Here is a 21,553-nt window from a genome sequence, read left to right as displayed (position 1 = left end):
CCCCCTATTTCAGGGCACCATACTGTTTGGGACACAGCAATGGCAGGTCTATTAAAGCCGGCATATTTAGTACTTGGCTGCGTATTCTTTGTATGCAATGACTGCTTGAAGTGTGTGATTCTTAGACATCGCCAGGAGCTGAGGAGATTCTTTTAAAACACTGCCCACACCGCAATGCTGTACTAGATACATACCAGTCAGCCAATCTGAAATAACTAGTAATGTTTAAGTTTCACCAAAACTTTCATATCTCAACTTGATGTTGTTTTAGAGAAATCAGGCAAACAGGATTGATGAGCTTGTTGGGCTGAACGGCCTGTTCTTCTTACAATTGTTGTCATGTTTTATTGTATGTAGAGTACAAATGGAAGTTGGAAACACAGGAGTAGAATTGTGAACATCTGCAATAATGTGTCCTGTTGACGTAACACTTTAAAAGAGTCAGTCAGTGTGCTAGCTCAAACCCAGCCAGTGATTAACACTCAACTAAATAAGCAAACAAAAGCTCTTCTAAAGAACCAAGCCATGGCTTCTACAGTATTTACACAGCACTGCTTCTCTACTTGACACAGAGACACCCACGGCAGGGGAGTTGGCACATCAGTAATTCAGTACACCATTACAGTTACATATTTCTTATAATTGCAGACTAATTTAGAAAAGCTCATGGTTCAGTAACAAGAAGTAATTGTCATTTTAGTTGCTCTCACGACTACTTTATGCACATGACTTGACGCAGACCTTACAAACAGAGACTCGCAGTCATAACACAACGCACTATGAGAGCCTTCTTTACAGATCTGCGTATTCTGCAAAACCCTCATCTGCTCTGAAGCACTTCCTTCATAGACTGTACAAAATGTACAGAAATAAATCCAATTGAGCAAACTATTCTCATTCTGCCAAATATTTTTAAAATTATTACATTTCAAATTGTCCACTACTGTACTTTTATAACATAATGATTATTCAGGAGCTTGCCACTTACCTAAATATTGCTTTTATTGAAGCCTAAAAAGACCTGCTGCCAAATTTCAATTAAACTAATTTCAAACATTGAAAACAAGACTTTACAAACACAAAATATTTACAGCATAAAATTAAATTTATCTTTCATTCATAGAAGGGAAAAAGGAAATACGGAAACATGGAAGTCATGCTTTTAAAAAGTAATTTATTAATATTTTCCTGCATCATTATTTTGATATTTATCATTTCAAAACATTCCAATGAATTATTTGATATACAATAGAAATTACTTTCTTACAAAAAGACAATCATCATTTGCAATGAACACATAATATTTATAATATATATAATTAATTGGGTCCCTTCTTTACGTCCTTTTGGCCATGATTAAATAATCCTACTTGCACCCCTAAAAGTAGAGCTACGGTGTAGCTGCATCTTGTATTTTTATTAAATTAAATGCTTGATAGGTCTTGTGTAAACATTATTTTGTGCTCAAAAATTAATTAAACATAAATTACAGAACAGCCAAATAAAGCTACTTTCTAATCAACATTATGCCTGCCTTTCTACTTTTCCATTTAAGAAAGAATATTTGTATTTGCAATTACATTACATTACAGTCCAGTGGCTTTGTGATAATTGTAATGCTGCCCTAAAGTTAACTTAAACAGTGTAGTAAAGTGAGCCCTCTTTGGGTTTAATTTGTACTTACCATGTATAATTGTTATAATATAAATAAATAAATTATAAAAGTAGTAGCATTTTGATAAAGAATAATCTTGTCTTTCGCTGAGTGGGCAAAATGAAGCCACAGTACAGTGACACAATCGCAGTTAGGTACTGTACAAATGTCATTATAAGACTAAATGTAATTACAATGTAATTTAACTTTTAATGGTCTGCATTACACAATTCAAATAAATACAGAAAAAGTTGGTCCAAAGTAAAATCTATTACTAAACAAAAACTTTATACAAGAAACTATAAACACAAATTAAAATTATTTGTTAAACTAATATTTACAAATAAAACTGTTCTTTGGAAGATGCCACATGAAAAGCAAAAACAGAATTTTTACGTTACCTGGTCTTAATATACAGCAAACTGGAGTCAACTAGTGAACACTTTACATTTGGAATCTTGGGTACATTTACTGTATGGGTAACTGACCAATGATGAACTAAAACTGTAAAATGAGAAATATTTTTAAAAAAGCATTTAATTTCTGCTACTGCACATAGTGCTCCTTTACTTGTCCATTGCTTGTAGTTAGTATCTTGTCTTTATTCTCCTCATACTGTTTCAACATCTTCTTTAAATCATGATCTGCAGGAATAATCTACGGGGAAACAGTTGTTATATACTTAATATATATACTAATAAACTATAACACCAATTATATCAAAACCCGTATGAAATTTTCTATTGTTTTATTTTATAAGCCTGACTGTTAACAGTGACACTGTCTGCAGAAAAAGTCAATAAAGGTGACAAAGAAAGCAGCTAATGTTACAGAAGTGTTCCCAGGATACACCACATAGGTTTAAGTGTTAAAGAAACACTTTGTTTGATTTCCTTAATTTGACATAAAAGAGAAATTAGGATGCTAGATGGTGAGCAGTACCAAGCCAGTCTCATTTGTGTAACAATACTCGAAAAGAAAATGACAAACAAAGATGGGATAAATGGTCTGCTTGTGTATTTACGTGTTATTATGTGCAGTAATGCCCTTTACTCCGTTTGTACAATTATTTGTAAGCAATTTCCAGTGAGGCTGCAATGCTTTCAACTTGAAACAAAATATTTTAAGAAACTGGTTCACCAGTTTGGATTTAACAAACCCGATACCTTCTGGAAATGCTATTGAAATATCATATTTGGAAAATTCTGACTTAAACAAAAAATTAATACCATATAATGTCTTCCTTAACAACCACACAAACCCACAGAAATAAAAAAAAATATTTTTAAATAAAAATGAATTTTGAACAAATGCATTTCTTTTACAAAATATTATATGAAAAAGTATAAGTAAATTATACATTTTTCCTTTAAAACAAAAAAAAAAAACTTAAATTGAAAACTATGGTATGTATTCCCCATCACCAAATCAAAAAGAGCAATTAATATTCAAAATTTTAAGATACAGTACATGCTAGAAAGTATTTGCATTAATGTTTATCAAAAGTACGATTTCAGGCAACTACTAACAAATAAAACGTCCAAGTAGTTTAAAGCAGCTTTGAAAAATTGGCCTCATCCAAAATTCTACTATATATATATTTGTAGTTGGACATCCACAAAGGGAGAGAATGAATCACATATCATAAAGTAGTTTTTATTCCTGAGCTTTCAGCTCCTGCCGGGAGCCATCATCAGAGGATAACATACAAGAATCAAAGCAAAATTAGGTGGTTGGTTGCAAATGAGGTGGGGTTAGGAGGGTGTTGGTCGTAAAGTTTTATTCATTATGAGGATGTTCTTCTTCTTAAGTTTGCATATGCTGGGTTCACGTCCAAATGTCTGTTAATGGCATTTTTCGTTTGATAGCCAAGATTCAGTCAGCTCTCTGGCACTTGGCCTTAAATCTTACTTGTACATTGTCCTAGTTAAATGTATGTCCGGTTGAATTTATGTGCGTATAAATCAGTGATCATGAGACCTTCCTTCCTTCTGACGGGGTTTTTATTCTCCTGTATACGTGTTGAGATTCTTGTGTTTGACGTTTGTCCTATGTATACCGCTGGGCAAGAACAGCATGGAATGCTATAAACTGCGTTTCGTGTCTCTGCTGCCGATTTCTTGTTTTTGGCATTAAAAAGGACCGTGCGCCAATTGTTCGTAAGTTTGAGTGCTACTCTGATGCCTGATTTGGACACTCCGTGATGATAAGGAAGTGTGTGCCAGGTGGAATGGGGGGTCAGATTGGAGTCTGCTGGGGTCTCTGGCGTCTCCTATGTAGGCATTGTTTAATGAATGTATTTGGGTAGCCATTTGAAGTGAAAAGATGGAAAAGATAGCGTCTTCCGTTTGTTTTTGTCTCTTTCCTATTACAATGGGTGTGAATTCTTCTGAATAAAGTCTTAATAGAGCTCCATTTATGAGATGCTGGGTGATTGCTGGCTAAGTGTAATATCTTGTCTGAATAGCATTCCTTATGGTAGACACTTGTAATCAGAGTGGAGTCGTTACTTCTTTCAATGTTTTTAATTTTTAAGACAAATATGTGTTTTGTTGTCTTTTTTTATTATTAAAGTCAAAATGAAATCAATATCCCAGAATACAAGCGAATCAGTCTATGAAATAAACAGAAACAGTGCCCCACAGTACTCTGACCCTGTCCTGTGCTATACCACCAGGAACCGCAGCTGTGCCAACCAATCACACCACGACATCCTACTAAGGAAGCCTCCGCTCAAGAAGATGTAACTTTAGAAGCAGCAGGGACCCAGATGTGAATGGAGTCGCAGGATGCTCAGTTAATTTGCACTGTGGACAATTCAGATTATTAAATCAGATTATTAATGTTAAAGAAGCCAATGTCAGCTCATACTTTTAATATATGTAGCCTTCTGCACCACCAATATGAAATGCAAAAGTAGGAAAATGTTACAGAATACAAAATTAACTCATATGAATTATAGTTATTCTGAGAATAATATGACAGTATCGTTTTATTTTATAAAATTAGTTATATATTTTTACTTACAAGAACTGGTGCTGGAATCTTGTACGATACCTTACGGATGAGCCAGTCTTCATATAGCTCATGAATAGCTTCCAAATATTCCTTTAGAAATACATATTTTTAATAAGTTAAACAGATTTCCACTTCAATTATTATACACCATATACAGTATTGCATACCATAACATAAAATAACATTCTCAAATTCAATCCAATAAAAGGTCACTTTAACTTTGGGTGCAAGAGAGAATACAAAATATATATTAAATTTAATTCAAATTTTACTTACAATTGGAATCATTTTTTCCTCCTCTCTGCATCTCCTCTTCAGTCTTTCAAAACAGGTATGTGGAGACGTCTGGAGGTAAACTATAAAACAAGACAAACCACCACTGAATGATTGATCAAAATATTATAAATGTTATTGTCAAGTCTTGGTTAAATCTTCTAGTTTTCATACCAACTGCTTTTAGTTAAGATGACCAATCTTGTTTTTTAGATGCACCAAGTCTGTTTGAAAATAAATATGGATCTACAAAATGGAATAAAAAAACTCTCCTTCCATATACAGTACACTAGTCTAACAATTCTACCATGTAACTTAACAAATAAGCAATACATCTGAAATAAAATTTAAAATAAAAAAAGCATTATTTTAGTTTTACCCAAAACACCAATATACTGGGAAACAAATTTATTCTGTGACATAAAGCACCTAAACCTTAAAGGCTGCAAAGCTACTTTTGGTCTGTTCAAAGAATTTAAACAGGATGTTGAACCCAACTCAGGCAAAAGTAAACGCCAATGTCAGCCTGAAAGCTAAAAGAGTTAAGACTGGGTGACACTTTGCTTTTTATACTCCAAGGAGTATTTGCTAAAAGCAGTGCTTACAGCACACTAATTGTAACATATTTTAAGATTTTTGCTGGTGCTTTCATACTTATTATAAATAGACTGAATAAAATAAGTGATTAAGCTATTCATTCACTTCTAACATTTGTATTTCAGGATTATGAAGGATTTTTGAACAACTCTAGTTATTTATAGGATATACTATACAATCACTTTTACTTTAAATTATGTTAAAACAAATGGACAAAAAAGTAATAAAAAATCCCTTTTAATGCTACAGTATTTACAACTAAGCAATCAAATAGGCTTACATTTTTTGATGGCTAAAGATCAAATTTCAAGTTTTTGAACAATTTAATATTTATTACTGTCACATTTAACCAGTGGTAGATAATTTAGTTAAACCGAACTAATTACAATTTTAAAGAATTCATCAGTAAGTACTTTAATAACATATACAAAAGAAAAATCACTCATGTTTGAGAAACAAAACTCGTACCAATGAGGTCCAAGGGAATGTCAATGCTCTCCACAATCCAATCAAACCACTCTGATAAGACTGTATAGTCCACCTCAGGCATTTCTCCACTAAAGCAAAAGGAAGGTTTGGTTTAGGGTATCTGATACTAATAATGATTACTAAAGAAACAGCAAATTGTGTCAGCTTCTCTGCATAATATTCATTATATTAAAAAATTATATATACAATTATTATACAGTATAAGCCAATTTCTGCCCATGAGTCAGTAACACTTGAATTTTATTAAGTAGGTATCAATAAAATGCACTGCATTTCTTATTCCTAATGACAGTGCGTTGCAAACATTAGCCCCACTGTTGAGAATTCTATACATAGTGCTGTATAAATGAGACAAGAGACAAATTTACACAACAAAACAATAAATTAAGATTTAAATTTAAAAAAATGTAGGAAATAAAAAAGAATGCCAGAGAGACTATTGATCTGCTATGAGCCCATTAAACATTCTGGTGATCTGTCTCCATTAATGTAACAAAATGAGAGATGAATAAATTGTGTAAATACATAACAATTCAATTAGTATCTATAGAGAGAGCACTCTGACCTCCCAGGACACAACTTTGAGATCCCCACATTAGTAACATCAGCTGCTTCCCTCTGTGTAACACTTACTGATCACCACAGAGATTAATATTTATTTCCTCTATCAGCCTTTTTTATATCCTAGTTTTGGTTGTAAATACCATCCATTGAAATAAAAAATGGAATGCATTTTATTAGTACACACAAAAAACACATTGGAATTGTTGTGTTTAGAATGATGAGTGTGCCATGAGTTATGTTGTACGTACTATGAACTGCAGTTACATTCTGTTAAACGTGTTTCAATTAGATGATGCTTCTGTACTTATTCCAAGACTGACTGGGCAAGTATATAATCTGTGTGTGTGTGTGTGTATTATACTTTTAGCTCATCCACCTGCTCAGTAATGGCTAATAAATGTACCTTTAGATGGAATATGATAATATGGCACAAAAAATGTATTAACTGCCAAATATCTTTGTTGCCAGCCACACTGGGCAGTAAAGTGTTATTCTATATTGTACAGACAATGTGTATGATTTTTTTCGACCGCCAGTGTTCACAGTTTTCAGCCAAAAAGAAGAACACTTTGAAAACACAGCAGACCTCAATGGGAAAAAAACCTGCTGGATATCTATATTGATATGGACTGGGTAATGTGTTAGGAATGAAAGGATGCCACATCATTTGATGAAAATGAAAATTATCAACCTACAGAGGGCTGAATTCAAAAACAACTCGAAAATCAAAGTAAAAAAATGATGCAGCAGGCTAGTCCATTTTGCTGAAATTTCATTGCAGCAACTCCAAATCGTACCCCACGCCCTTGTATGCATGCCCGATAACGTCGGGGCATGCTCCTAATGAGACCACGGATGGTGTCCTGGGGGATCTCCTCCCAGATCTGGACCAGGGCATCACTGAGTTCCTGGACAGTCTTGAGCTTGAACCTAGCAACGTCGGATGAACCGAAACAGAATGTCCCAAAGGTGTTCTATTGGATTTAGATCAGGCAAGTGTGGGGGCCAGTCAATGATATCAATTCCTTCATCCTCTAGGAACTGCCTGCGTACTCTCGCCACATGAGACCGGGCATTGTCGTGCACCAGGAGGAACCCAGGACCCACTGCACCAGTGTAGGGTCTGACAATGTGTCCAAGGATTTCATCCCGATAACTAATGGCAGTAAAGGTGCCGTTGTCTAGCCTGTAGAGGTCTGTGCGTCCCTCCATGGATATGCCTCCCCAGACCACCACCAAACCGGGCATGCTGAATGATGTTACAGGTTGCATACCATTCTCCATGGCTTCTCCAGACCCGTTCACGTCTGTCACATGTGCTCAGGGTGAACCTGCTCTCATCTGTGAAAAGCACAGGGCCCCAGTGGTGGACCTGCCAGTTCTGGTATTCTATGGCAAATGCCAATCAATCGCCATGGTGCTGGGCAGTGAGCACACGGCCCACTAGAGGACATCAGGCCCTCAGGCCACCCTCATGAAGTCTGTTTCTGATTGTTTGGTCATAGACATTCACACCAGTGTCCTGCTGAAGGTCATTTTGTAAGGCTCTGGCAGTGCTCATCCTGTTCCTCCTTGCCCAAAGGAGCAGATACCGGTCCTACTGATGGGTTAAGTACCTTCTACAGCCCTGTCCAGAGTAACTGCCTGTCTCCTGGAATCTCCTCCGTGCCCTTGAGACTGTGCTGGGACACAAAGCAAACCTTCTGGCAATGGCACATACTGTACTTAGTGCTTTCTACAGTTATTTTCCAATTTGTTAGCTAAACAGTACATTTTCAGAAACCAATATCTGCAGCCACTGTGATTAAATACCTCCTAATTTTGTTACCAATGAATTGCATTCACCTCTGACTATCACTGTAGGTTCAGGTTATAACTATTGCACAAGTGGAAACCTTACAATAAGTGATAAATGAAAGTAAAGGAAAATCCTCCAATTTGGGTCACCTTTAGTCTTCTTCTCCTCACCCGCATATTACCCAATTACTCTATATTGTTTTTTAATTAGTAGAGCCAATATCTGCAGTAGTACGGAAAAGGGAATAAATGCTGGAGAAAAGTAGTAAGACTAAAACGACAGATACAGTAAACTATACCACTTGTGCTTCAGGACAGGTCGTTCACCTGAAGCTAAGCATGTTAGGGCCTGGCCAGTACTAGGAAAAGTTTGGGTTCCTGCTGAAAGAAAGGTTGGTGAGGCCAGCAGGGGGCGCGTACCTTGTGGTCTGTGAGTGAATCCCAATACCTCAGTGTACTGACAGGGACACTTTACTGTAAATATCCTGACTCGCCCATTCTAGCCCCTTAATCACCCCCTGCCTCTAATTTGCTCTCTTTCACCCATTTGCTACCAAATAGCTAATCTGTGGTAAGAGTACTGGTGCAGCAATGACTGCCGTTGCATCATCCAGATTGGTGCTAAACATTGATACACACACATACATTATATATATATAATTAATTATTATTAATCATAACATCCAAGGAATCAACTCAGATAACTTTTAAGTAACTTACCTCCTAAACAGATTTTCTACAAACATATATTTGGCACTATATATAGATCTTTCCATCATTCTGAATGGAGCAATCTAAAAGTTAAATCAGATATTAATCAAAGATGTGAAAACAATGCATTGTGGAAAACACCGAACTTATTCATGTAGTTTTTGTGAATAACAGCAGTCCTACCACTGGGGAAATGTGGTGATTCAGCATCGTAAGCTGCACATATGTTTGCAGAGTTATTCCCCAGCGAGCTGGATCCTGGTACATCAAAGCCTGGTAGAAAAGTAAAACAGAACTGTGTTATGGAAATTAACTTAGTCAAAAGTACATTATTTTTACACAGCAATGCATCTAACTATGTCATCTTGACAGAACATTTTTACATTTACTTCAGCTCAGGAATAACAAGTGCAAAAAATGTACACAACTCCACAATTTTCCAAAAGAACAAGTAACCCAAGTAACTTTTTAGTATGTCAATGAAAAGTAAAAAAGATTTGGAAAATATACTTTTAGCATTTATTTAAAAGCTTATGTATTTTACAAGTAGCAGTCTGCAATAAGTAGCATAATAGTAACTATATACAGTGATCCCTCGCTATATCGCGCTTCGCCTTTCGCGGCTTCACTCCATCGCGGATTTTATTTGTAAGCATATTTAAATATATATCGCGGATTTTTCGCTGCTTCGCGGGTTTCTGCGGACAATGGGTCTTTTAATTTCTGGTACATGCTTCCTCAGTTGGTTTGCCCAGTTGATTTCATACAAGGGACGCTATTGGCAGATGGCTGAGAAGCTACCCAACTTACTCTCTCTCTCTCTTGCGCTGACGTAGGGGGGTGTGAGCAGGGGACCTGTTCGCACACCTAGACGATAGGGACGTTTCTACCTTCTGTGTGCAGCTGCTTCCTGAAGGACATGCTGCACGGTGCTTCGCATACTTAAAAGGTCAAAGGGCACGTATTGATTTTTGACTTTGTTTTACTCTGGCTCTCTCTCTGCTCCTGACGGAGGGGGTGTGAGCTGCCGCCTTCAACAGCTTTGTGCCTCGGTGCTTCGCATACTTAAAAGCAAACAGCCCTATTGATTTGTTTGCTTTACTCTATGTCTTTCTGACAGACTCTGCTCCTGACGGGCACTCCTTTGAAGAGGAAAATATGTTTGCATTCTTTTAATTGTGAGACAGAACTGTCATCTCTGTCTTGTCATGGAGCACAGTTTAAACTTTTGAAAAAGAGACAAATGTTTGTTTGCAGTGTTTGAATAACGTTCCTGTCTCTCTACAACCTCCTGTGTTTCTGCGCAAATCTGTGACCCAAGCATGACAATATAAAAATAACCATATAAACATATGGTTTCTACTTCACGGATTTTCTTATTTCGCGGGTGGCTCTGGAACGCAACCCCCGCGATGGAGGAGGGATTACTGTAATATAAAATAACAATATTATAATAATCTTTTATTAGATTGCAACTACTTACAAACATAAGACAACTTTTTTTATTAAAACAATGATTTTTACATATACTGTATTTCTTGTATATAACTATATATATATTTGTTGCAAGTTAAAAATTTTCTTCTTGGTAGATTATTTTTTTTTTTAAATATAAAAATGTATCCTGCACACATTCAGTTTGAATAAATTATACATTTCTTTTGAATAAATAATGAGTGTTAAGACATTCCATCCATAGAAAACTGTCACTGTTTTTGCTGCGACAGATTGGAAATATGTATGGCAAATCGACTTAATATCTAAGATGGATTTTTATATATCTTGAAACAAACTTTAAAAAAAAATCACAAAATGAATTATAGAGATTGGAAAGATGCATAGTTTACTGTAAATATTGTAAATGTATTATTATAATATCACCAGTATATTTAAATATATTGTAAAATTACATTGTGGTCACTTTGCAATACCTGAAACACATTTTAAGACATCTTACATATATTTTGAGATATATAGAAATAAATCCTGAAATGAATTTCACACATCTTGAAATGCACATAAGGTCAAATAGAAATCACATATATTTTCTAATATATCTTAAAAATTAAACTGCATGTTAAAATATTTAATTCATTCAATTTCATTCTTCTAAATTTCATGTACAAGTTTCCCAATGGGGAATTTCACAAGACTGCCCCATGAAATTGTAACTGCCAGTGGCAAAATTCATTAAAAACAATGCTACCTGAATTTGCCGACTTTTGTTGTAACATTGACCCGTCACCTCATCCAATAATATAAAACAAAAAAATAAGGTTAACCTGAAATCGCATTTTTGTTTGTATTGTGTTTAGATTGTTGCAATACATGTTTAATATATAGTTTGACTTTTAGTTTCATGAAAAAAAATTGATATTAGCTTTAATCGCTTTTTGTGCAGGCAAAATAGCAAATCAGCAACAGCTTTGTGTTTCTCACCGTAGACTAACACATGAAAACAATGAAGTGGGAAGATGAGATGTCACAAATGCCACCTCCAAACACAGGCAGCAAAATGTCTTGCTGAATTACAACACCAAATTTTATCAAAACTCACCAAAGGATTTTGCCCTCTCACGTTTCTCCATTTGTCAACTGGTTCTGGTAAAACCTAAACAAAGAAAAAAATATTTGTTTCCTTCCAGTGTATTTATTTCTTTATCCTGCCAGCTCAAAGTTATCAGTGGAAATTCAAATCTTAAACTAGACACTATGCAAACAAACTGTCATTTTCAAATTGTAAATTATGAAATCTAACTCAAATACTACTTTCTTTGGATTGTGTATTTATTTTGCAGGCAGAAATGTGTGTCGATTTAGTTTAAAATGACTAATTCTGGACACAATTTTTGTTTCATTATTACAACCTGAAAATGCAAAAACTTGCAGTCAAATGCAGTTGGCAGTGATGGGCAAACTGCAAAACAAGATTTAGTTCTATAGCACAAAAGATGCATCTCAAAGTGTTTTACAAATATAAATAGTTGTATGCAAAAACATTAAAATTAGATAAGAATAATAATAAATAATACACAAAAGATAAATAATGCACACTTACATAACATAGATATATAATTAAGGGAAATACAGTCCTTAAATATAGAATTGGCTTGTAAGTCTCCAAATGTGACTCCAATGATAAGGTCAGTTGGCCGTGGAAAAATAAAAAATTCAGACGTGAGCGTCAGTAGGCTTTGTGCCCTAGGAACCAAGCTAACCAACCTATTCTATAACATTTCAATAATTATTTACCGCTCTGATGCTGATATTTCTGATCATAAAATACGTCATTATAATAGCAATTGACAAGAGTAATGGTTAATTAATTGAAAAAGAAAAAGAATTACGGCATTTGTGGGTTCTTCTAGCGTGCCTCTTTCTCTTGCACAATTTGGTTCAAAAACTAATCAGCACATCATCATCTCATAACAGGCTTAAGTTTTGAGTTTGGTATTTTTCCGTCCAGCCATTTTAGCTCTAGACCATCCTCATGAAACTGTGATACACAGACAGACATAAAACATCATCGAGATATCGATGTTTTCAGTATCAGGGGACCTTAAAATGTCAAAATCTGTCAAAAACCAAAGATCGAAATTTTTGATGGATCTAAAGCTTTTGTTCCTCCCCCATAGACGACAAATTATGGTGGGGGAGGGCGCAAAACAAAAACTACAGTTTAGATGGAGAAAACAACAAAATCTGCAGGGGTTCCAGGCCAAAAGACCACTCAGCCCCTGCCAGACATTATGAGGTGAGACACAAAAATAACTGGGCTGGGCTTGGGGCTTTCCTGGAAAACCGTCTGGAGGTTGGCCAAACGTGAATCACAGAACTATATTCCCTCCTACACGCCCTCTCAAACTGCTGACTGGCTAGGTATATACTGTGAATTGCCTAGTCAGTATTTGCACAACAATCGCTACACGAGTTGCCACTATAATGTCGTGTGAAAAAAACTGAACAGCGAATCAACATCAAATTTCTTGCGAAATTGAACAAAACGGCCACAGAAACTTATGAAATGATAAAAACAGTATACGATGATAGCAGTTTCGCACACAAGTTTTTGAGTGAAACAAATGTTTCAAAGGAGGACAAGAAAATGTGGAAGACATTCAACGCCCAGGTTGAGAGGGGGGGGTGGGTGCTTCACCAAGACAACGCTCCCGCACACAATGCTTTTTCCGTAAAGCAGTTTTTGACTGACAAAAACATTCCTGTCCTCAATCATCCTTCCTATTCACCCGATTTGGCTCCCTGTGATTTTTACTTGTTACCAAAAATCAAAAGTGACCTGATGGGAACACATTTTTCTTAACTAGATGAAGTGAAGACAGAAATGACAAGCCTGTTGAAAAGCCTCAAGCAAGAAGACTTCCAGCACTGTTTCAATAAATGGAAGATACACATGGAGCAGTGAAGAGATTGGGAGGGGGAGAAGGTGACAATGTATGCTGTAATTCATCAATAAATTTTTTTTTTATCAATCTGGTTATTTTTGTGTCTCACCTCGTATACTTAACATAATTGTTCTTAAATAGTTACTTATTGTCTTTTAGGTTTCATCAAATAATGACTTAATCAAGGTAAATACACTGAAGGAAGTGCTTTTCACAAACAAATGTCTTAAAATAGCTGTATATATATAGTTTTAGGGTGTAAACATTACTTACTCTTCTAGGGTATGTTTTATGTAGGAAGTGTAATTGAAAAAATAATGTAGTCATATATAAATGTTATTTTACCTCAATATTGCAGGCTTTGCTAAAATATTCCAAACAAGTTGTCTTGCCACTTGCAATATTCCCTTCAATACAAACCTACATAAAAAATACATTTTCAGTTAAATAAAATATGTTCAGTTTTACTTTAGTTCAGTTGATAGAAATATCAATTAGCGCAACAGCAACAAAAATTACATATTTGTATATAAAGCTAAAACCTCTGAGAACATGTAGAGTTTATTAAAGCTTAAAGAATAAAACATAGAGGTAGAGTGCCATTATTTTTATTGTTGTTGCATATCAGCAAAAATACTTCCTTTAGGATCTTACAACTCTAATGAAACAATCTAGCAGAAACTAAAACTGTGTGCTCAAACAGTGCACAAATATCTAATTTATTTCTTAAAAATAGCTAATACAAAATGAAAATGTTTAATGATTTCAGTACTTACTACAGGTTTTCTTTCAACACAGGTTCTTAATATTTTACCTAAAACAGGGAACATTATTGAAGCAGTAAATATTATTCAAAATAAACATGTTTAAGCATCTTAGTGACTACATCACTCCTTGATTCACAAGTATCTTAGGTATAACTGCAAGCATGATTAAAATAAAGAATGATTCAAAGTTAATCAGCTTAGACCCAATATGAAACAGAACGTTATTAAACAAAATTACTTTCTATAATGTCATACATTTCATGGATCGTTCTTGATAAATTAAAAAATATACTTGCCATTAATGTAAAATTAAACTATTAGCTTTTTTCACCAACTTCTCATTAAAACCTCGAGTATGTCTGCTAGAGCTAAAAAAAATGCCATCAGTGGGTACCCTTCCAGAGTGTTTGGCTGGAATTCTAAATTTGAGGAGTAGGATGAGTATGCAAAACTGACTTTTTAAAACAGACCCTTTCTCCACTGTTCCCGAGTTCCTGAGCAGCCCCTCAAAAATTTTGGGTGGATATTCCAGTAATATTTTGTATAAAAGAAAGATAAGGATTAGTTTTCTTTAAACAAGGATTTCATTCTAAAAAGATAAAATTTCAAGACTTATGGTTCTTTAAATTATAGAATAATTGTTCACAAATCTTCAAGCAGCAATGTACTAACTGCACATCATGAGGATATTATTAAAATTCAGAGTTTGTCTGAAAGTGAAAAATGAATATCAGTAGTCATCATCCTGTACCATCATAGCACTATGGTATGATTTTTGGCATAACACATAAACAAAACTCATAAAATAATAACAAGGAAATGTTACAATCTAAAATGAAATATCAACCCATTTTCTTAACCAATTTAGTCAAATTCAGAGTTGTGGGGAGTTGCGCTCTTAAATCCACAGACATCAGTCTGAAAAAAAATACAGAAAACCATTGCACCTATTACCAAAAAACCTTGTAGTAATTTCAAACTTTCCAGCTATAGTCTAATGTGGAATATAGGCTAATAAAACTTTAGATTTTCTATGTATAAAATATCCAGGAAACAGAAACAGAGACAATCTCACTAAAAGTTGCCATTATCAGCCTAAATAATACTAAATTAATAGCACGACATATGCGCTAGATATCAGCAACAGTTCATTAGTGCGCCTTACTTAAACAGTTTGGAAGTAAAGGCACTTTGAACCTATTATATTCTTATTGTTTTATATATATACTGTATAATGTGAATTTCTGTCGTCTGTCTGTTTCAGCATCGCGCAAAAACCACCACACCTATCTTTACAAAACTTAACAATTATTTTTGGTATAGTCTAACTTAGAATATGGGCAAATGAAATTGTTGCTTTTCTACATACAGTACAAATATCTACAAAAAAAAGTAAAAACAGACATCCTTACTAAAAGTTACCATTTTTGCTGGACCTTCCAGAGCACAAAATGATACTGATGTGTTTTTTACTTCAAAAGAATTAGAAATGACTGTGTAACAAAATGTCACCAATTTCAGGTGTTTATGTGTACCACAATTTATACTGAAAATTATGTATGTGTTGAAAAAGAGTGAGTTTTACATTTGCTGCTCAATAACTCTTTAATGGTTGATCATACCATAAATCTGTTCCCTCTTTTCTCAATGCTCATTTTATGACAAACGAATAAGGTCACATTCAATTCTTGTCTAGGGCAAAAAATAAGCGAACAAATGGCCCATTTATGATAAGAGTCCAGCTTGAGCTGGCGTAACAGTGACAATGACAGGGGGCAGACTCTGTGAGGATCAGGGATGAGGAGAACGTGTGCTACTTGACTCTCATTTGTCTCCGAGTGACTGAGTTGTGGTGCATTCTACATTCTTTAGAACATTTCAGTATTGTTACTGAACTACTGAGATAATTAATATTTCTGTTCATTGAATTGTTCTTTGCTGCAAAAGTTGATTTTTTTTTCTAAATCTTGCATTTAACTTGACAGTAAAATTTCACAAGGTCTCAATAAGCTCCGAAGCACAGGATGCTAAATAATACTAAAAAATACATATCTGTCTGCGGCAATGAGGGTGGTCATACATGTCAGATGTGTTTTTTTAGTTATTTTGCATATGTAATTTACATTTTATCATGCTTCTGAACAAAGTCAGGTAGAACACCTAGTAGGCGTGATAAATTAAAAAGGGCCATACATTCAATAAAACCTGTCTGATTACTTAATAGCCAAGTTGTCCCAATATCTCATCCAGTTATTTTTAAAAAGATCTCAAGGTCAATTTAACTACAATTTGGTAATTTGTTCCAAATCCCATGACTCTTTTTGTGATGAAGTGCTTACTGGATTTCATCTCGAATGCACTTCCTTCTAATTACTACTGGTGTCCTTTAGTATGTGGCTCATTATTTAACTGAACTGAGATGTAGCAAAGCTAATCACTGCTCTGTTCCAAAGCAAGACATATTATGAAAAAAACAAAGCTGCCTCCTTGTGTGAAAACAGAAAAAGGAATATTATTCTTTATGGTATCAAACTAGACTGATTGCTTAACAAAATTTAAAAAGGTATTTGGTGTATAATTGTGTATAAATAATAATGGGTCACTTACAGTATATGTTATAAAAGTCATAAATAATCAAGAAAAGAAAAATTTGAATATAACAGTTATTTAAAAAATAGACTTAATATACTAATTCCTAAGAAGGGTGTCTATGGCACACCTATGACAAGCTGACACACTTGCATTCCCAGCTTAGGTCAGAAATGCAAAATACTCATAAAGAATGTCACATATACAGATGCTGATATGTAATAAATTATGCTATTTAGTTAAATTTCTGATATTTTGGAAATGTTAAATGCAATCAACATCTTAAATCAAGTGCCAACGTGTGTCTCTTATCAACCTTCTTGTTTAAGGTGACTTATTTACCTTTCCTTGTATTCAAGTTAAGGACTCAAAATGTTTCATTAATTGTGTTTTCCTTTCCTCTGGAATTTTGTAAAGTGGTGATTTGTTGAATAATATTAATAAACTGAAACTGTATTATCTTTCTGATTCACTCCTGAAGATTTTATTTGTCTACATATTTCTGCTTCTAATCAGTCTATCAGTCCCTATTCAATAAAAAATGTGTCTGCTTCTTAAAAGGTGACTAAGAATAAACTTAATACCCAAATATAACGCAACATTTTGAAGAGCACTCACACCCACACATCAATCCGTTTTTCACTAATTCCACAATACAGAGAGCCAGTACATATCCCAACATTATGGGGCAGGGATAAATCCAAAAAATTCCATTGGGCAATTTGAAACACAGTCATGCACACTGGAAAGGATACAATTAAGAGAGACTTAAGTAACTTAGCCGCATGTTAGTGTATCAAGTCTAATCACATATGTGTATACACTAAATTAGAAAAACAAGAAAATGTACAGTATTACAAATTTTCAAAAAGCTTGAAATGGGGGTTTGTTTATGCAGTCTGATAAAACATTTATAGCTGATCATTGCTACAGTAAAGTTCACAAGATTACAACAGAATTGCATAAATACAAACTAATTATTGCCAAACTTGCAAATGCATGGCTTCTGATGATGACCATGTAACAAAATCCTTTAAACACAGTACACCTTTTCAGTGGATGCAGTACAATAGGCTGTTCTAAGTTATAATGATGAACTGTGTGCCTCCTTCTGGACAGCTTCTCGCCTTTGCACCCATGGCAGCTGAAATCGGCACACTCCCTGCAGCAACACAAATTAATTTAAAAGGCACTGATTGGCTGTGTCTGATTTTATCTTTGACTTTCTCTCTTAGAATTTTAATTTTGTCTACTGTCAGCTGGCCGTAGTTCAATTAATTAACGGACAGATATCGTTGGTTTCCATCACTTTCTACTTTGTTTTCCTTATGTTTTAATAAATATTTATCTTTATACAGTGGGGCAAAAAAGTATTTAGTCAGCCACCAATTGTGCAAGTTCTCCCACTTAAAAAGATGAGAGAGGCCTGTAATTTTCATCAATCAAATCACATTGTCTGATTTTTGAAGAATTTATTTGCAAATTATGGTGGAAAAAAGTATTTGGTCAATAACAAAAGTTCATCTCAATACTTTGTTATATACCCTTTGTTGGCGATGACAGAGGTCAAACGTTTTCTGTAAGTCTTCACAAGGTTTTCACACACTGTTGCTGGTATTTTGGCCCATTCCTCCATGCAGATCTCCTCTAGAGCAGTGATGTTTTGGGGCTGTCGCTGGGCAACACGGACTTTCAACTCCCTCCAAAGATTTTCTATGGGGTTGAGATCTGGAGACTGGCTAGGCCACTCCAGGACCTTGAAATGCTTCTTACAAAGCCAATCCTTCATTACCTGCGCGGTGTGTTTGGGATGATTGTCATGCTGAAAGACCCAGCCACGTTTCATCTTCAATCCCCTTGCTGATGGAAGGAGGTTTTCACTCAAAATCTGACGATACATGGCCCCATTCATTCTTTCCTTTACACGGATCAGTCGTCCTGGTCCCTTTGCAGAAAAACAGCCCCAAAGCATGATGTTTCCTCCCCCATGCTTTACAGTAGGTATGGTGTTCTTTGGATGCAACTCAGCATTCGTTTTCCTCCAAACACAACGAGTAGAGTTTTTTTCATCTGACCATATGACATTCTCCCAGTCCTCTTCTGGATCATCCAAATGCTCTCTAGCAAACTTCAGACGGGCCTGCACATGTACTGGCTTAAGCAGGGGGACACGTCTGGCACTGCAGGATTTCAGTCCCTGGCGGCGTAGTGTGTTACTGATGGTAGCCTTTGTTACTTTGGTCCCAGCTCTCTGCAGGTCATTCACTAGGTCCTCCCATGTGGTTCTGGGATTTTTGCTCACCGTTCTTGTGATCATTTTGACCCCACGGGATGAGATCTTGCGTGGAGCCCCAGATCGAGGGAGATTATCAGTGGTCTTGTATGTCTTCCATTTTCCAATAATTGCTCCCACAGTTGATTTCTTCACACCAAGCTGCTTACCTATTGCAGATTCAGTCTTCCCAGCCTGGTACAGGTCTACAATTTTGTTTCTGGTGCCCTTTGACAGCTCTTTGGTCTTGGCCAGTTTGGAGTGTGACTGTTTGAGGTTGTGGACAGGTGTCTTTTATATTGATAACGAGTTCAAACAGGTGCCATTAATACAGGTAACGAGTGGAGGACAGAGGAGCCTCTTACAAAAGAAGTTACAGGTCTGTGAGAGCCAGAAATCTTGCTTGTTTGTAGGTGACCAAATACTTATTTTCCACCATTATTTGCAAATAAATTCTTTAAAAATCAGACAATGTGATTTACTGGATTTTTTTTCTCATTTTGTCTCTCATAGTTGATATACCTATGATGAAAATTACAGGCCTCTCTCATCTTTTTAACTGAGAGAACTTGCACAATTGGTGGCTGACTAAATACTTTTTTGCCCCACTGTATGTACTAATTACGTATTTAGTATTTTGTCTGAATTTACTGTCTTAATCTTCTTTATTTATTTATCTGGTTTGTACAATGCTATATACTGTATACCCTGCCATTCTATCTTAAACTCTGTTAAGTGCCTTGAGCACGGGAAAGGCGCTATATAAATAAAATGTATTATTATGTGTATAATCTATCCTTGCATTTTACCTGAGAATATGTTGACGGTGCCTTGCACCTGCACTCAGTGAAGAGTGCCACATATTTGTCCACCACCTTGTGTGCTTCTCATTAATCAACGCTATAACCAACAAAGCTGTCCTTACCATGGACTTCCCCGCACAACGTGGCCGGTTAGCATTACGTTCATTCCCAAGTGGGTGTCTGTGTGCCCCTTGCGCTAGTTACAGGGGTGTCGAACTCTGGTCCTGGAGGGCTGCAGTGGGTGCAGGTTTTCATTCTAACCATCTCCTTAATTAGTGATCAGTTTTTGCTGCTAATTAACTTCTTTTGCCTTTGTTTTAATGGACGTGACTCGGACCCCTTGTTTCTTTGTCCTTAATTAGCAGCCAAACAATAATGAGACACAAAACAAGCAGCCACATGACCAGCTAACCTGTGCCCATCACACAATAGCTGAAAATAACGAAGGGTGAAGGTCTTAGTAAAACAGACGATCAACAGTTTCGGAAATGTCTGCTGTGGCAGAATGAGAGCAGCAACAAGTCATGGAATTAAAGGACGGGTTCAATTAACAACAAGAATGCACATTCTCACTAAGAAACTAGTCGGAGTGAAATTGGTTGGAGTTTGAATCCCCAGTTTAATTGATAACCTGTTGGCTCGTTTCACGTCTAATTTCTGTTTGGCTGTCATTTAATGAAGAAAAGAATCAATTCAGGGGGCTGAATCCTTAAAACTGGGCTAAAGAAAATAAGTTAATTAGCAGTGAAAACTGGTCACTTATTATGAAAAAGGTTAGAATGAAAACCTGCAGCCACTGCGGCCCTCCAGGCCTGGAGTTTGACACCTGCGCGCTAGAATGACGCCCAGTCCTAATGTTGCTCCTGCCTTGCGCCCAATGATTGCTGAGATAAGACTCCGTCTGCCACGCGACCCTTCCCTGGATATGCGGTTTAGGAAAATGGATGGATGAACGTTCAATTTTGAAAATATGTATGTACACAGTGGCACTTCAATGTTAGGGCGCTATATAAAGATGTTATTTCTCGAGTGCAAATGAAGTACACTCAACCAAAGGGGAAAATGCTAAATACAATGTCTTACTTGTCTAACACACTAAACCTCATCTCGCATTGAACGCACACTAGTAACAATTTCCATTGTTCGGCAATGACGACATTGCCACCTGCCTTGGGACTGAAGGCCAGAGCAAATGGCTGTCCTTACCAGAACAGCGCCGGTCAGTGGTGCTGTGCCGCCGAAGGCCCACCAGGCTCGTCGGTAGATGCGCACGCGTAAATGCGCAGATGTCCCGGCCCCCGTAAACAGGAAGTCGACTGCTGCCATTAAGAGGAAGTTTCCTCGTCAGTCTGTTGCAGTTATCCACAAGTCTCCGAATTATTTTAGCAAAGGGCATGCTGTTGCATCTTACGTCTTCACTTGCCTTTTTGTATTTATGGCTTATTCCGTTGTGGCGTGTGTACAGTTCACTTCCTCCTGTCAGAATTGCATTTCCTGGAAGAAGAGCCCAATTTACACGTCATGCTGTATGACACGCGCTGAAAAGTAAAGGTTTACCGCTGGAGCACTCCCGTTATAAATGGACAAATACATGAGCTATACCTGACCACCAGAGG

At 36.0% G+C, this 21,553-nt stretch overlaps 1 protein-coding gene across 1 annotated transcript; it reads right to left on the bottom strand.

Moving 5' to 3' along the window:
- Positions 1 to 1,157: 1,157 nt before the first annotated feature.
- On the bottom strand, positions 1,158 to 21,535 carry tk2 (thymidine kinase 2). The gene is made up of 10 exons (XM_028809630.2): positions 21,144 to 21,535; positions 14,283 to 14,320; positions 13,852 to 13,926; positions 11,661 to 11,714; positions 9,287 to 9,376; positions 9,113 to 9,186; positions 6,011 to 6,099; positions 4,949 to 5,028; positions 4,682 to 4,762; positions 1,158 to 2,311 (listed from the first exon to the last, which is right to left on the bottom strand). The coding sequence occupies exons 1-10, from the start codon at positions 21,331 to 21,333 to the stop codon at positions 2,201 to 2,203; spliced, it is 882 nt and encodes a 293-aa protein (XP_028665463.1). The 5' UTR covers positions 21,334 to 21,535; the 3' UTR covers positions 1,158 to 2,200.
- Between the last annotated feature and the right edge of the window lie 18 nt (positions 21,536 to 21,553).

Source organism: Erpetoichthys calabaricus, chromosome 9 (genome assembly GCF_900747795.2).
Source record: "Erpetoichthys calabaricus chromosome 9, fErpCal1.3, whole genome shotgun sequence".
NCBI classification, from domain to species: domain Eukaryota; kingdom Metazoa; phylum Chordata; class Cladistia; order Polypteriformes; family Polypteridae; genus Erpetoichthys; species Erpetoichthys calabaricus.
This window is presented reverse-complemented; position numbering and strand designations above follow the sequence as displayed.

Bases quoted from the DNA above. Each gene is read 5' to 3' on its own strand.
- tk2 (XM_028809630.2), bottom strand. From the start codon at position 21,333: ATGCCCTTTGCTAAAATAATTCGGAGACTTGTGGATAACTGCAACAGA. The intron at 13,927-14,282 runs GTAAGTACTGAA...TTTTTTATGTAG, and splicing joins GTGTTGAAAGAAAACCTGTA to GTTTGTATTGAAGGGAATAT. The intron at 9,187-9,286 runs GTAGGACTGCTG...TTTAACTTTTAG, and splicing joins ATCACCACATTTCCCCAGTG to ATTGCTCCATTCAGAATGAT.